Here is an 18,189-nt window from a genome sequence, read left to right as displayed (position 1 = left end):
CTCCCAATCTTCCTGTTGACTTTTTTTGTTCTTTCCTCCATCTCTAATACGGCAGGAGGAATATCTCTATCCGAGATCCGAGTCACATCAAGGATCCATGACATATAGATGCTGCGCGCAGCAGCAACAACTGAGGTCGACTCCTCTCGGCGAAGGTTTTCACCCCACTTTCGAGCCAGATACAATCCCCACCTGGGCTCTCGTTGCGCATACCCACCCCACCTCCGGGTTCTCCAACAACACCTGTCGTTACGACGGCGAACGACTGGCTTTCCGCCAGTCTGACGTATATACGGTTGTCGCAGGTTCTCCCGAGATTCTTGTCGCGGACTCCTGTCGTCCGCCCGTCTCGTTCTCTTTTCTCAGCGTAGCGATTTACGATTTACTTATTGTCGCGCTCGCTATACGCAGCGACCGCCGCGCGCGCGCGCGACCGAGGTTGTCGCACTTGTCGTCCGAGCGTTCGTCTTGTTCCCGCGTTTAAGTAGTTGTCTCGTTTTCGTTTGTCGTCGCGTGTCGGAAAACTGTGCTCACGACCAGAAGTCAATTGCGTAATCGCACGTGATCTTCGACTCGGGGGATGCCCGGCAGTGATAGCGAGGAGAGATAATGGTTCGTTGTGTGCGTGGAAGAATTCGGGGATAATTTAGAGATTCGCGATGTACGAAATTCTCCTCCCGAATCAATGCTGATTTCGACGTGGATCTTGAATTTCGAGGAGGATTTACGAGATTCGAGATCGATCGACTGGCGTGTTTAATGTAGAAACTCGATTGTCAGACGTGTTAATTAAGTCGAAAGATTGTTGATGATCATTGCGTGATTTTTCTTGACGGATTTCTTTTGTTATATCTTACTGCCGGTTGTTAACGATAAATAAAATTCATATCTAGGCAATTTTATTTACGTAGCATTCAATAAACTGTATAAATTTCCGTTAAAATGGCTTCATTACTTGTGCAACGTCTTGTGCACTGCGAAGGATCTAATTGTCCTCAAGAATTTTAATCCTTGCTTTTGAACATTTTGTGATAAGTTTAATTAATAATAATTATATATATATATATATATATATTAATAGCTATTTTAATTATTAATCATATTAAGAGCAATATTCTGTTGCAAGTTATATTAATATGTATTATTAATAATTGTCGCGGAAGATTTAGTCACGTCGCATCGCGGGAAGATGCGCATTGTATATTCTTCGCGGAATCACGTGGCGCATGGATTGCCGTGTCACTTTAGGGACCAGTCATACCTGTAATTCCACACGTCCACCACGTGGTCGATCGCAATCTCGTAAACACGCACTTACCGGCATCGGCGATCTAGGAGGGTATCATCTCTGAGCGATCGATCGGTTTCCGAAAGTCGCGTTTAAAGGTCTCGTTCCGAGACCGAAACCAGTATACAGCCGATGTAGCCTCAGCGAATTTAATCCACGGCCGTAATAAATATATGCGCGAATACGGTCCTCGCGCCGATCGTCGGGATCCATCCGAACAAATCCAGAGATCGTTTTTCGCGCGGACCTACAGCGGCGAAATCTGAGTTCGTTGAAATTACATATATCGCTCTTCTAATATCTGACTCGTTCTTTTATTTTTATGTATCTATTCTTCTATTTATAGAAGATAAATCGGTCTTTTATACACACGAAAAAATAAATTCCACGTTTATCGAATATAATACACGATCGAAGGATAGGAGTAGAAAAATTTTTAAAAATTTTATAACGCGATAATAAATCATTGCAAAATTAGGATCGGTGATGAGTTAGATTTAAATGAAAAGTTTGGCTCTCGATTATACATATTCAAAATTATATGCACTAGCTATTGATTTATAATATTTTAATATCTTAAGAAAGATAAATCGCATCGATAAATTGTCATAATATATAGCAAAATATCCGTTCGCGATGAATAGAAGCAGGCTGTTTTCTTCCACACATCGTACAACGTCAACTGTCCGCCACAATAAAGAAACGATAATCCATTAGCTGAACGATTTGTCATATACGAGGATCGGTGTGTGAAGAATATTAATTGCATCGACGATTATTCGCCATTGATTCGACGCGAAAGAAGATGGCCGGCCTACCGCAACGTGGAAAAATTCTGAGAGACAAATATATAGAAACATCAGATTAGAATATCAATGAGACACAATATATTTTTCGACTCGCTTCTGAAACGGAAAAGCGATAATCGAGGAAACATCGTCGATATTCCAACAAATAGCTGTTCGTAAACGGATCTTTTCAAAGAGGTACTTCTAAGAAGGCAGTTTCTGAAAAATATATCCTAGGAAAAAAGGTAACCCGAAAGAGAAACGTCTACCTGAAGCACATTTAAAGGGATATATTTTCAGCTGGATTATTCCGTAAAAAGGTCGGAGAAAAATTCTTTCAAAGATTATACTCGTTGAAGAAAAATTTTCCGAGGGATAATTTTCATGAATGCGTATTCAGCCCTCAATGAAAAATATCCTTTGAAAGAAATGCTATTAATGAGAAACGTTAAAAGATGTTTGTTCGTGAGAAGATTCACGACGATTTCGAGGAATTTTTCCGGAGACGTTCTAGAACTTCGAAGACACTATCAAGGAACAGTCGGTGACGCGTTTATATCAAAGAAGAAGACATACTTCCTCTCTCTTTCGTGGGCAACAATCGCTTATCCTCCTCGATTCTTTTGAAGAGACGTTTCTGCAGAAAGAAAGATCATAGAGCATTCAGCTTCCTTCTTCTTTCCTTCTCGAGCCTCGCGATTGATTGTTATTTTCAGAGCCGACCGTTTTCCACTTTTCGGGTTCGGTGAAGATCGATAACTCTTCGTCATAGCAGGTAGACAAGAATGGTACTTGAGGTAGTGCGCGTGCAAGCGCCGCGGGGCGTCGCGACGCTGGGTCGGCGAATCAAGCTCCGCAACTTCGGCTTTACGTAATGTCAATCTGCCGCTATTGCTGCTGCTGCTGCTGCTACCGACACCGTCGGGTGGGACTCGTCAAGGTTATGGGCCGCGGAAAACGCGCTGCAGACCTGTAACAAGACGCCGCCGCCGCTGCCAAAGCCGGCCCGTTGATTCTACTAATCTAGTGAGAAGCAAAGCGTTCCACCAGTCAAGCTGAACGAGCGGAAGCTTTTGAAGGGGACAAAGCAGGTGGAGAGACCGCGGTAATCCGGTAAATCGATTTAACGGGATTTCACGGATCGAGGAAAAGGTGTAGAAAAAAAAATAGGAAAAGAAAAAGGAAGAAAACTTGAAAGATCAAAGAAATCGTGGAAAATCTGACGAGAAACTGAGAAACAGACATAAACGAGAGAAACTTGAAAAGTTGAGCGAAAGATTAAACAATTTGAAGATTATAACGGAGACCTGCGTATTAAGAAAAAAATAAAACTTGTGTAATACTCGTCATACAGAGTGAAGTTAAAAAAGTTAAAGAAGGATTTCAAAACTAGCTAAAGTGAAGAAGTTAACGTTCGGTGAAAAGGTATATGCTGGTCAGTTTAAGTGAATCGCATTGGTTAAACTTGTATATACAAAAGCGACACAGGTAGCTAGTTTTAGAAGTAGAGGCTACAAAGGCTAAAGGAAAGTTCCAGGAGAAGCAGAACAAATATCAGACAGTTACCTTAGGAAGCTCTGATGAGAGGGAGGACGGAAACTTTAAGGAAACGTCCGCGGAAGCCTGAGGAGGAAAGCCAAGAAAGATATCATCGGGCGTTCTCAAAGAAAACACCATCGGCTTCAAGGCGACACTTGAGCCTTACTCGCGAAGGACGTTCCAAGTGTCTTTTCCTGTCGAGATATCATCAGACACGTCTCACATCGTCTTCCTGGATCAGCGATCGCGTCTGAACGGCCTTCGCAGAAACGCTACGGGAATTCGCGAGAACGCGCGTTACTGAAGTTTCGGACGGCCGCGCGCGTGACGTATATATACGTTCTCGTTCGCGTGTTTGTTGGTGTTGTGTTGTTAATGAAAGTGTCCGGCCCGTTCACGCAGACTCGCCGCGGCTCTCGGCCCGCGCGGACGCGCATTACCGATTCTCGCGCATCGAGTGTCCTCCCGAGCGTTGAAGTAGGCACTTTCGGATTCTTAGATCGTCTCTCGTCTCAGGTTGGTTATTGATCATGTCGAACGACCCCGGACTTTTCGATTAGACGAGTTTTATTCCCGCGCCTTGGTCAATTTGGATTAATTTTCGATTCTGTTAAACAGAAATTAAATACCCCGAATACGACTTCTTAATTTGATTTAACGGGATAACTATGAAATGCTCTTCTGAATGAAAATATCAGAAGAAATCATCATTTCTTACCAATTTTAACATTACAGAAAATTTCCTGTAATTTAATTGTGGTACGCACGATCGATGATGAGTAGATCTATAAATGAGATGTAGATCTCGTCTAAGGCTTTATTTTTGAAAAAATATCGATTTTGTAAATTGAGAAGGTAAAAATATCTTTGTATCCTTTTAAATGCACATTTTAATATACTGCGAAATGTAAAAAGATGCAAAAAGTCATTTCTACTAACTTAATTTTCGAAATCTGAGATAAATTCCAGTATAAATACGATGTATAAGATCATTAAAGAATATCTAAAAAATATACAAATATTATTAAACCTTGAAATTTTTTAAGTTATCTTAAAAACAAAAGCGCGAGGAAAAATTTTATTTTATATTTTCGACTTATTTCTGCGTGCGACGTCCCAATCGCATCGTCAATTACGTAACCCTCCATTATGTAATTTATCCGTGCAGACGAACTTATTTACATTATACATTGAAGTTAAGGAGTTTGTTATTGAGAGAAATTAAGATGATAGAATTAAATACAAAATACGAAAAAGATTTTCCGCAATCATGCCTCTTTACATACGTCTCGAATGTGTCTCTAATGTCCATTTCTGTCAATGTAGATTAACTTTAATCTCGGGTTAACTTACTTTTAATCTTTTTCCAGTTTTAAGAATTAGAAGAAGATAAAAAAAAGTAAGTCAAACCGAGAGAGATTAAAGTTAAACCGCATTAGTAGAAATGGATAAAACTGAATTATATATTAAAACGGGGAACCACCGGCGTTTTTTTTAATAATTCGAGAGATATCGAATATCGTTATTCGGAAAGTTACAACAACATTACTAATGCATTCTGAGGAAGATCGGTGATACTCAAGTCTCATGTGTTTAACATATGACTTATTGTCTGCCAACAGATTGGAAGAAGACATCGAATGCCCGGCCTTGTGACGCTCCGTAGGACTCGAGACTTTTGGACGCGGACAGGACAATGAGCGTCAGAATCGTCGTGAGCGTCACCGAGCTCACGAACATGGACGCCAAGGATCGTTACGTCGTCGAGGGCATCGGTGAGTCTCCTATTTAAATATTTTCATCGAACAATATCGTTTCGCATTAAAATTAAGGAAGAAAAATTAAGAGCAAGAAAAGAGAGAAAATTATAATAGAACAGTGTCGAGAACCGCGTTTTGAAGAAACCACGTCGAACTCTGTTCATCGCAATGACTTCTACTTTCCTAACGTTTCCGAGTCTCGTTATGGTATCCGTGTCATTTTTCTATTTTGATCTGCAGTCTAGATATTTCATCACGCAAGCAAGTTATTGTTTAATCAAACTGAATAACCGATACTCATTCTATATTTTTGAGTGAGGCACACCGTACGATGGTCTAAAATCTGAAAAAAAACCTGGCTAAATATTTAATTTTAATTTAAATTTTTTTATTCTATAATTTTTGAACAGAATTTTCGCACTTCGAACAATAAAACAGTGTGCGACGGACGCGTCGCAAATGTCTGCGACCTGTTTTTACTGAATGAATTCTATACACATTGAAAACTGGTGCTCTCCGCTGAGACCTAATAGGAATATCTAATTTTCTTTTTATTCTTCGCACATCGTAAATTATATGATATAAAACAAGAAAGAATGCGTCACGTCGCGTCACGCATTTTATATCGGCAATCTTATTTATGTAAAGTCACGAAACTTGTACTGCATAAAGAACATAATTATAAATTACGAGAAAAAAAATTTGCATTTTTTACGATGTTATGTCTCGTAGATCAAAATATCTCTCTCTCTCATCGTACGAAAGAATTAAAAACTATAATATATTAATATATAGTGTCAGCAAATGCGATATCACACTTATAAAACACGCGCGTTAAATTAACCTTATAGGCAGATATTTGCTAAATTATCAATAAATATTAAAATAATCAAACAGAGTAACTATTACATCTCGTAATGGATATTTGTATTTGCATATCTTATAACTTGAAAATAAAAATTTTAAAGCTCAATGTCTGGCGAGCTTTTTCAGATCTTAGACCACTGTACGTCGATGATTCGCACGTTCGATCCCCCCTCCCCCTCCCTTGCTCATCGAGATTTCTTCGGATAAGAGGCGATTGTTACGTAAACAATGTTATGCGCCGCAAAAGCTACGCAGCACAAATAGTGAATGTAACTCGGAATATAAGGATAAATCGGGTTTATAATATAACGACCGTTCTCATTCTGACGTTCAGGTAGAGAGTGTGACTCGTGCAATTTTCTTTTGCTCGCGATAGCAAAAATCAATGTGTATTGAAAAATATATATCATATATTTTTAACATATATATATATATATCTTACGTACACACATATATGTATAATATTTAAATATCAAACCTATTAATTCAAAATACTGGTCTGGTCGCAATCTCAAAATTGGCTCCCTCCGCGGAGGAAACAAAAAACTGCCAATTTTTTAGCTTTTGCGGTTTATTGCGCGAAATAGATAAGCGAAGTCACACGAAACACACTCTTTGTGCAGGTTCCTGGAAAAACGCGCATTGTTTTTCAAAGTTACGAGAGACCGCACAAGAGAGTCTCGCGCCTGAATGCTCGATCGCGCTCGCCAAAAGCGACATGTGTCGCGTTACGCTAATAATACGCTCGCTAAGTATCATTGGTCGGCTCGCTCGCGCGTTTGCAAGCAAATTACGCGAATTTGCGCGCGATTCACGACCGCTAACATCGCCGTCAAATAAACATCCGCACGTCATTTACGGGACTCATTCGCGCGCTGCAAATGAGGCCTGCAAATGGACCGCGCGCACGAGATCTGACTCCCGCCCGTCATGTGACTCGCTTGAGATCTATTTTCGATACTCCGGACTTTTGTCCGAGACTTCTGATTAGCAATCGAAAAGAACGGCGTCTCTGCTTGCTTCGCATATTTTTGAATCAACCGTTTCGGGAGCAACGTTCGCGGCGTTCCAAAAAGAAACTCTTTAGCAATTTTTCGAAAATTTCTTCTACTTTTAAGAGCGGCGCCCGTTCTGTGCGGGAACATTTTATTCTGTTTTAAATTCCGCATTAAAACAGAGAGAGCACCATTTTCATCGGAAATATCAAGACCAATGAATAAGTAATACCTGATAAATTTTAATAAGCGTAACAATATCTTCGAAGTCATAAATAATTAATAATTTTTTCCAAGTTCTCTCTATATCCCGAGGCGCGTTTTGTCCGATCTAGATATCGGGTATATTATTCGATCTGCTGAGTAGATAGTATTGCTCGGCGTGATTAATAGAACTTATCTGCGTAAAAAAACCGGTATAATTACGCCAACGTTACTTTATATAATCTACTACCGACCATTTGCGACCGTCCGCGCATCGAGAATTTGCAATAATTTCCGCGCGCGCGAATTTATTGCCCGTTACAATATCCCACTTCACACGGTTCCGTACTTGGAAGCTGTTAAAAGATCCGTGACTATTAAAATAGAAATTTAATTAAAATTCAAATTTTTTGAAAAATTTCTGGAGGTGTGTGTTTGTCATCTTAGCGGGCTCGGAATCGTGCGTTTCGAAAGAATTTAACGTTGAAATTTCACAAAAAATTTGTGTTCGCGTGACGTGGCGTTTTCACGTGACATGGCAAAACGTAAAATTTCGTAATCTAATCTAAGTTGGACTGTAAGGAACAAAAGAGAAGACGTGAGGAAAAGGGGAGGTATAGTGATAAGCGAACAATTACATTATCGGTGCGTGATAATAGACAGAAGCCAATTAGCTTTGTGACGTTCGTTTATTCCAATTGCGCTTTCGCTGTCACGCATTCCTTATCGCGAATCTTCGCTAGGATCCAAAAATAACTAATCCTTGACATTGAAACACGTTAAGACATCCCGCAAATTTACAACAAATGTACAAGAAGCTATTTCGAATTCGAAATGTGCACGACTTACGAAGAAACAAAGCGTAGCACAAGTTTCCAACGTGACAAATTCTGAAGATATATTTTCAATTTTCAAGACTCCAAAAATCACAAAGCTCAGAAGTTTCAAGGATATCTTTATTCGAATATCTATTTACAACTTCGAAGCTCGATATGTAAAAATCGACTCGAATCAACTTCGGAACGTTTCAATGGTAGATTGATAAAAAGAAATATTATATGTTTTATAAACTCTTTGTGCTTGTTGTACGAAGAAACTTTAATAATGATTAAATTATTACACATTCGTAGGAAATTATTATTAAATTATCATATTATTATATTTGTAGAATCATATTAGGAAAAAATTATTTAAACGTAATTCGTAATTCCCAGTTTCATGACTTGACGTTTCTTGGTGATTACGCATTGAATCGATTCTGCCCCAAGGTGTAAGAACGGGCAAACTTTTTATGTCTCGGATTTGAAGACGCACGAGTTTCGGGTATAGTTGAATCCGTCATTCGTGCCCGGAGGATTCGTTAGGTAATCGGAAGCGGAACGCCTTCGTCGTCGCGGCTAATGAAACTCGCCGCGGTTCTTGGCGGCAACCGCGGCTCCAAGTTCAAGGTCGTTATGCTCCGCGGCTCGTTCCGCGACTTCCAGCGGATGGGGTATATCGGTGTGCCGTGATGCCGTTTCCTACCTCGAGCCTCGGCCGTTACCTACCTGGCGGAGGAGGTAACAGCATCGCCACGTGCCGACGCGTCACGTGCGCGTCCTCGTGGCGCGGTAAATAAATCAAATCCCGTGCGTTTCTCATTCACTTTAGACGCGCAAACACGTCCCAGTCTCGTTAAGCATGCGAATTCCTAATTGAATCTGGAAACTGCACATTGCTGAGATTCTCTCGCGATCTTCGCGGATAAAAAAAAAAAAAATTATCATCGCCAGATTCTCATCTTTCGATGATAGGAAATTACGCGATATTACGAAGAAGCTGCGGTGTTAAGAAATTAAATCCGCTTACTTTTCGTTTTTGCCGCAGCTAATTAAAGTTATCTCCTCGCGCATGAGAATATTTCTATTTCATTTCCGGCCGCAAATAGATTCTTGGTACGTTCGATATTTCTAAGCGCTATAAAAATTGCTGTTTGGCGGACAAAAGGAAATAAGTAAACACTGATGTTTTATCTTATCACTAAATGTTAAAAAGACGCACGATGCTTACGTAACGTGAACTTGTTTCTTTTTTTCTTTTTGCAAAGTAAATTATCATATACGATATGAATGCCGGCAGCTCTGCAGACGTTATAAAAATTGGAAGTATATTGCTAATTCTTTTACCCAAACGCACAAGAAGTACCAGTTATAGATTTTTCGAGGTTTTTTCGAAATATGCAAATTGAATTTCTTCATTCTGCCCACAATCAATAATGCGGGGTCCCATTGAACAAGAATTTCCGGAGCATTTCGTATTCTCACACACAACTTTGTTATCCTAAGAATTCATTTAAGTGCGGTAAATAGATAAAGAAAAGGTAATGTTTATTCTCGATAAACGTAAGTATTGATCATCCTGTTCTCCGAACTTTTTAACACAAAAGAAATTACGATGCGCATATCTCACAACAGATCTGCTCCGAAGCGCTGTCGGGAGATTAATTAATGGCCATGCAGGTTGTCGGACACACACCGGTTAGTGGACAATGTTGTAGTGAACGATCTTCTTAAGATGCGGCAGCAGGAAGTCACTGGAATGGTTATAATGTAAATGATAACAACTGACTCACTCACTCGTTTATATGCTTAACAATGCCCGTAGTCGGCGATTACGGCAAGGCGCGGTTCCTTTAGCATTTCGCTCATTAACGGAAATATGATTCGCCGAATAATTCGCCGTGACGTCATGTCGCGATCATGCGAGTCACGAGAGCAACGAACCGCTCCATCTGCGCGTCATCTCTAGTCTCAAAGTCCAGAGACCCGGTGATCCCGGAGATATGACTTCGAGACTTATCCTTTGGAGTTTTGTTCAGGATGCTTTGAGGATGTTTTTTTTTTTACCGCTCCTATCTGGACTTTGAACGTTGTAATCTGCGAAATTATCCGAACGATGATTCTCGAAAATTACATGTGGCCTATTTGGCATTTAGACGTCAATGCTAAAAGTACCGATGTCCCGATGGTATTTATAAAATTAATCATGTGAAATAATGTAACAATGAATCATTATAATACAATGTGCTAAGTAGTACACATCAATTAAAATGATAATTATATAGCAACTGACGTAATATTAAAGGAATAACTTGATATTGGAATTCTCTCACGAAGGTGGATTTGTACGTGCGCGCGTGCACCGAACACAAAATAAGAAATTCTTTGCCATCTATTAATTTAACTGTGCCTTTAATTTATACTTTTGTTACATTTACTATTTTGATAAGTTGAAGCAATATAATAATATTATCATGAAATTATAATCAAATATATCTATATATATAGGATGTTTTATAACCAACAATTTAATACCTTAAAATAATTAATAATTCTGGAGATTGATAGTTTTGATGACTTTATTGATAACTTTAATAAAAATATGAATAATTGATTAGTTACTCTTCCCAAAAGAACACGACAAAAATATCTGATGTTGAATCTGAATTTTAAGACTAAAATATATTTTACTGATAAAAGTTTAATTTATTATTATTATTTATATTCAACTTTTATGTTCCAAGAGGAATAAAGTCACATGAATTTGGCCGAAGATCCGACCCAATCGACTTGCAAAATAGCTCGTAATAGACCCCAAGAGGCCTTTCCAAATCATTTGAAAGCGCTTAGAAGTTTAATACTCAGAAAGAAAAGAAGTAGATGTAATATGTATTATTCCAACACACACCTTGGACCGATATAATACCCGTGCATCGCTATTATCCCAAGTAGAACATAAAACTCATATTATAGTGACATCATGTAATGACGTTATCATGACTTTATTCATCACTTAAAAGCTATGCTGTCCAGACATGAATAAAATCATGATAACGTCATCACGATGTCATTATAATTTTACGTTCTACCTGGGTTTCGCCGGAAACAAAGGAGTTTTTTTAGCCGTATTTTCTAACCGGGGGGATAGAAAATAAATTTCATTCAGCAAATTCAACAACAAACAAAATAATTTTATTATGTTTGTCCATAAATGTTCATTCATGTTTGCTAGCTCTTAGAGTTTGGGTTTATCTGTAAATATATATTTTGCACACATCATTGCACACACTCGGCATTTGTTGCGGCGCACTGCTGGTGTCGTACACCACAGTCACCTTGCTGCCATTCATGTGGCGAAACTCGAGTCGGCACACAACGGCGTTCCATTTGTCATTATTTGTTATTAAGTTATTATCGAAACGCAATCGCGATAGATATCGCGAAGGAAAACGTGATCATTTTCTAGGATTAACTACTATCAGCCCGCGTTTCTAATTAACTCTTATATATGATCAACGATTTGTATCGAGTGTACGGCTACGTATATCGAAACAAATATTTCGCGATTTATTCATTTGTTTCACGGAATAAGCGAAGAGAAAAGTGGGAATATGAATTATTTTATTATTATATATATTCAATTATTTTATTACAATATATATATTTAGAGCACTAATTGTTTCTTTAATCCTTATTAGATTGTAATTAATTCAGTTCACGTTTAAACTTTTAGCGACTTTGAAGTGCAAGTGCAGTTTTCGCTCATTACTTTTTAACTGAATAATTCAAATAATAGAAAGCCATGGTATATCAATGTTTATTAATAAATGTGTATTTTTTTATAGGATTGGTATGTTCGAAATATACTGCAATGCGTATGCTAAATTTCAATTGTACATTTTTTACTCTGTCGGGCGTCTTGATTATATAGCTGTTAAAATATAATTAATACAATTTTATTAATTAAATTTTATTGCACAAAATGTCGAAATAAATTTGATTTCTATTCCTGCATTTCTTTTATTATTAACGTCGTGGATCTGAAACGGACCGATTTCAAGTCGAGCGACATTGCGATGTTAATTAGTAAATACAATCGCCAGGCATTCCCGTACGTTTTAATATATGGTAATCGAGTAATAGATACTTGAGCTTTTTACATTAATTTACTGAAACTCGTATATAAAATTGATCATATACAGCTTTACATGCGCGCAGTATGATAAAATTGTTTTGACATCCTGCATCTACATATTATGCGGCCAGTTAATTACCCTCCCAACTCGGGCAGATTTTGCCTCGTGCGTGCGCAGAAATTTCCATAAAAATCATCGTGTTCCGGTGCACGGGAGCGCGCCGTGATGCGATCCGAGGCCGATTACGTCTTCGTTTTGTATTACGTATCATCTCGGAGGAAAGCCGTCCTGTTACGTGTTAGGTAATCGATCGGCCGCCATCGCGAATCCTCCGCATCCATATTCATGGCCGCCGCGTCGCTTTATCGCGGGCACGAGAAAACGACGACCTTTTCTCTCTCTCTGTGTGTGTGCTCTGGGAAAAATTTGGGAACCCACGATTATAGTAATCAAATTGTTTGAATATCGTAACCCTACAATTTTACGTATTTGGACTAGAAATAACACCGCGTAACTAAAAATCGTAATTAGCTATTCTATATCTATTTCAAAGATTTTCAAGTTATACTAGTCAATTCTCTCGATTAGTTCTGTCGATATTCAGTTAAGTATACGCAAAGATAATTTTCACTTAAGGGGCACTAACCAAAATGTTAAAGTGGGCCCAAATCGATAAAAATTTTTCCCAGAGTGTAAAATAACAAAATTACACCAAGTGTTCCGAAAAATGTGCAGACTGATAAAAGTTGTTCCCTGATAAAGATCCCCAGAATTCTGATCATAAGTACATTTGCCTGTTTGAGAATGTATCTTGAATATTTAAGTCATGTCCGCAGAAACTTTTAAAATAAAAATTCCAAACGAATCTAAATAGAACCGATATAAAAAATAATCCAAAATCCGTATTATTTTACTGAGATTTTCGTTTGTAAATCGCGAATAACGCGAGTAAAGGAGAAAAATGATGAAAAAGCTTTTATATAAATCTCTATAAAATCGCTTTAGTCCAGAGGAATCTTCTCAAAACAAAATTGACATTAAGTAAACGTTTAAGTTTAATCCCATTTGTATTGCTAATTCTGTCATTCGGATATCTCCGGCCGGGGCCGGGCAAACCCTTTCGCGGCGAACTCTTCCAGCGCGCTCTCGAGACGTCAAAAGATGAGTGCGCTCTCGAGACATCCAACGTCGGTCGCGGGGTATACGCTTTATGGGCGGATTAACGCGCCCACACCAAGGATGCGAGTGCAATTATTGCGCGGAAGGTCGTCTGCAAAGTGTAGCCTGGTCGTCGGTTCAGGAAAACGTTGACGGCCATCCGCGCGCGTATATGACGATAAATGCGAGTCACGTCATGTATCGAATACTCTATTCGGCATGCATCCGTATTCGAATGGAGTCATTAGTTGCCTCTCAAGGCGCCTATTAATTCGGGAATATAGCCGTCTCGCGGTTTTTGATAGGGCTCCATTCGACAGTCCGATCACGAAGCCCGATCAAATCGAATGCATGCGAGCCTTCCATCTCTCCTCACTCCTCGCACATTATTTAATATATCTTATATTCTTATGCAAAATTTCACGTTAAGCGAAATAAACTCGTAGGTTCGCGGAAGTAATTTACGTAAAGAATATTTACGAGAATTAAGTATTATAATCGATTTCGTTTAATATCACAGATACTTTACATATATTATATATATATATATATATATATATATATATATATATATTAGATATTTGCGTTGTCAGGGGATGCATAAAAGTTGTTTCCAAAGCCCAAGATTCTCAGAAACAGTCTCAAGAATTCGATAAGATAAAAATTTAATAATCCAAACGACTTTACGATTCAGCGAGAGAATAGACGATTGTAAAACCCTAAGATCTCAGAATCAAGGATCTTGGAATCAAAGGCTTTAAAACGAGCAGACATTTTATTACTTTTCCCGAACCCGAAGGACACTGGAATTCAAGGATTCCGAGATAACAAACGTTTTAAAATTCAATAACAATATTTTTCTCCGGTGACTCTCTTCTTCTCTTTCTTTCTATTAGATTTAGTCCTCGCGACGCCTAATCAGGAAACCGGCTCTATAATAATCGGAACAACCATCACCCTGAATATATGTGACGTCGCGTCGTCGGATATTTTTCCGCGGTTACAAAACTAACCGGTTTATAGAATTATGTGTTTTCTTTTTTATTCTTTCTTTTTGTCGATATATATACGCCCGAGTATATCGAGTCCGACGGGAAAATGCGATCTGGCGACGCGATTCGCGACGATTAGAGAGAAACGTAACGAGCTTCCGATCGCGTTCTGATTCTCGTTAATCCCCCAGCGCAAACGGAACTAGTCCAAGCGGTCGCGCGGTATCGTCCGACACCGCGGGCGGGACTGGTTTATCGTGAATGGAAACTTAAGTCTGGTTTGCGCGGTCCGTGCGCGCGGCGGCAAAAAAGAAAAGTGGGCCCGGAGGACCTTCGACCGGCCAAAAAGTCTTCCGCCTCGGTTCGGAACGGGTTTCTCATTGAGGATTGAGTGAAAAAGATCCTTGGACAATGGCGCGTATCGGCCACGCCGATCGGCTCCCTTCAGGGCTACCAATTGGAGCGTTTTGCGTTATTTCGACGACGACTTATTCACAGCGATTCGGGGGGCTCGCGACTTAACTCTTTCACGCGGAAAAGCGAAACCACCTCTCTAACTATTTAACGATTTAGATTTCTCGGCTATACCTGATCACTTAATTGAGTGACTCGTAACTGACAAGTTGGCTCATATGCTCGACGCAGCACAGCGTCGGCCCAAATCGCGAGAAACACAAGAACAGACTCTTCATAATAATCGAAAATGTATTTTATGCATATTAGATATTAGAAGAATTAAATTAATAAACTGATCAGGACTGAAATTAATTGATACATTCGGGAAACGAAGGATTGGAATGCTTCGAGGGGTATTTTTAGTTCTGCGCGATTTGTTCATTTACGTATAATACGTTTGTTTGCATCATATTTACATATTCGATATATGAATCTCGCGAAGGAAAAAACCGATTATTGAGTTAGATGCAAAAGCGCGCGATGCCCGTGCCCGTATCCTTTTCGTCGAGCGCGCGTTTCCATTTCCAGACCACGGGACTTCGGTAATCGCCGTTTTACCTTGACGCGGCTAAAAGCGAGACGGGACGATGACGGTACCGCATTGAATGCAAGCTGAAAACGATTATCCCCGTGGCATGTCTTCTTAAGCGGATCGCCATCCCGATCCGATCGCTTATTATTGTTCTCACCCGCGCATTTTTTTATTGTAAATTATGCGCGACGCGAAACACAAAGGCCGAGTCCTCGCGCGGAAACAAAGCGATCCGCTGCCGCCGGTTAATATCGGGCTATTATCGGGCGAGGTATTAATCTCGCGACTCGTGTGTGCTTACGTGACGCGCCGAAACGCGACGGAAATAAATTAACGAGCGCGGAAGGACGGTGTGTGTTGTTTTTTCCAGGGACCCACGAAGTTGATCTAGAATTTAAATTTTGATTCGATTAAATTAATTAAATAAAAGTGGATTCTTAACAACATCTGCATCGTAAAAATACAGCGAGATACGTTTTTTTACACACCTGCCATGCGCTTCGTGTATTTCAAGGAAGATAATTTATTTCGGCGCGATTATTTATTTTCAGAGTTCTGTGCGAAAGAAATATTGCGATCATTAAATGAGAAAGCCGTGCAGTTAGTCATTGTTTGCAAAAAGAAAAACATTTAGTTGATTTAGAGCAATGTATATTAAAATATTGTCCACGCGTATTTTTGGAACAGAAAATAATTTAGACATGAAATATCTTTTTTTTTCCAGAGAAATATGTAAAGTAAAACGTTGTGTGAAAAATTGGTGAGAGAAATTGGAATCACTTAACGTTTCCGAAAGCGTATTCAATTAAGATCCAGAATCAATTAATATAATTCGATTAATTAAAGTTGGTTAAGATTATATTTTAATCCACAGTATCGTGTTGTAAAAACGCATTGATATGTATACTATAAACATTATATCTACCTCTTTCTGAGAAATACGTATTTATTATTATTTACTATTATTTTTATTTTCTCGCACGCGCGTTCTTTTTGCCTTGAAACGATCTGTTTTAAAAGAACCATGTTAAAAGAACAGATAAATACACGTTTAAAACGTAATAAGATTGTTCGCAAAATTGAATTTTCAAATGTAATTTCCTGTAATTTTTCTTATCGTTATTACTCGTCGTTGTTGAACTGCGCGTCTCCTCCGAAAATACCTCTTCGGCATCTGTTCAAACAAGATACTCGTACATCAAAAGCAAAAGAATGTCATTCGGGAGTTCTGATAACGCTGTTCGAGAGATGTCATATCTATCTAATGATATCTCATTGATCTCTGTCCACTGGCGCACCGGCAATGATATGTTTATTATTATTAAAGACATTTTTAAATATTTCGCTATCTAAAGTTGTTAAGAAGCGATAGAAATTACACGTACTAACAGACGAGAGGAAACAAAGCCGTCTTACGTTTTACTGTTAATTAAATTAAATTTATAAGGCAGAAGTCATGATAAACGCATAAATGCACATAAATGTAATGCATAATGTATACAACGAAGTCAACCTCAGTTGACTTATTACCCGGTTACCGCATATATTGCACCCAGCATATATAACACCCTATATGGACTAACGGGTCCTCCATAAAAAGTACGTAATTTTATTACACGATAATTAAATAAATATATACTTTATATATGTATATAAACGATGTATGTGTATACATCTGATCGAAATTAATAATTGCAATTCTTTACATATATAAAATATAGCAATAAAATTTGTGGAAAATACGTATATCGAAACAAAAACTCCTAAAATGTAACATATTTGTGTAACTTGACTGAACATGTGAAGAATATGCCAAATGGTCAGAAAAATAATGCGGTGCTCCTGGGACACATTGTATGCTCTTCAACGTGGACAGGAAAGAGAAATCAAAAGTGTGTAAGAGAGAGGTGGAAGATTGAGTAAATAAATGTCGATGGTTTCGTTCATTTCAAGATAGGGAGAGAAAGAGAGAGGCATTCGTATTCATCAAGTGCACGCGTCAATCACGTGTCGAGTATCCCTAATACATGTTGTGATAGTGACGAAATCGTGGCTCGTTTAGCGACACGTTTCGCTTTTCTCGTTCCGCTTTTCTCGCTGTTGATTCCATCAAGAAAGCGGCGCAACGTAATTAATCGGGAATTTAATTAAACTCGTTCTGTGTGGGGGCTCCGTCTTTTCTTCTCTACTTTATATCTATTCTGGGCTATCTGGCTTTTATCTCCGTTCTTATTTACGATCGACGAACGAAAGTGTTTAGGACCTGTAGGTAATACTGGAAATAGCCAGATTCGGCCTTGAAGCAGATGAATAATAGTCTTAAAAAAAGAACTCGTATATCAAAGACACGCCGAATGCAAAAGAATCGACTCTCTCTCGTAGGCATCGGCAATTTTGACATTAAGATAGGTGTTTCAGTATAAGGGATAAAAACCGGGTACCGTGTCGAAAAACCGGTTGATCGATGTTTTTGTCAAATTTCTCGCTCATTAAAAACCGGCTAATCATCCTTGGTAGACGCAGTGTCTACCACACTGGTCCCATTAAAGCTTTCATCTCTTTCCACGATTTATTTGATTATAGGTATAAAATCTGGTGAAAGAAATAACTTTACGATACTTCACGCGGGTTTTTTTTTCGTCAAAAAGACCTGTGC

General features: G+C 38.8%; 1 protein-coding gene across 7 annotated transcripts in view; it reads left to right on the top strand.

The window, feature by feature from the left end:
• The window catches only part of LOC143897781 (uncharacterized), an 80,500-nt gene that overhangs the window by 5,573 nt on the left and 56,738 nt on the right, over positions 1–18,189 (top strand). For 2 of the 7 annotated variants that reach the window (XM_077406688.1, XM_077406681.1), the window contains exons 1-3: positions 274–612; positions 1,933–4,131; positions 5,238–5,390. In XM_077406688.1, coding sequence (XP_077262814.1) covers positions 5,312–5,390 — 79 coding nt within the window. In that variant the 5' untranslated portion in view covers positions 274–612; positions 1,933–4,131; positions 5,238–5,311. Of the gene's footprint in view, positions 1–273; positions 613–1,907; positions 4,132–5,237; positions 5,391–18,189 lie in introns of those variants that run through there. The other 5 variants (XM_077406685.1, XM_077406687.1, XM_077406683.1 and 2 more) reach the window with 4 other exon arrangements.

Source organism: Temnothorax americanus, unplaced genomic scaffold (genome assembly GCF_048541705.1).
Source record: "Temnothorax americanus isolate GAGA-0224 unplaced genomic scaffold, ASM4854170v1 Scaffold21, whole genome shotgun sequence".
Lineage (NCBI taxonomy): Eukaryota > Metazoa > Arthropoda > Insecta > Hymenoptera > Formicidae > Temnothorax > Temnothorax americanus.
This window is presented reverse-complemented; position numbering and strand designations above follow the sequence as displayed.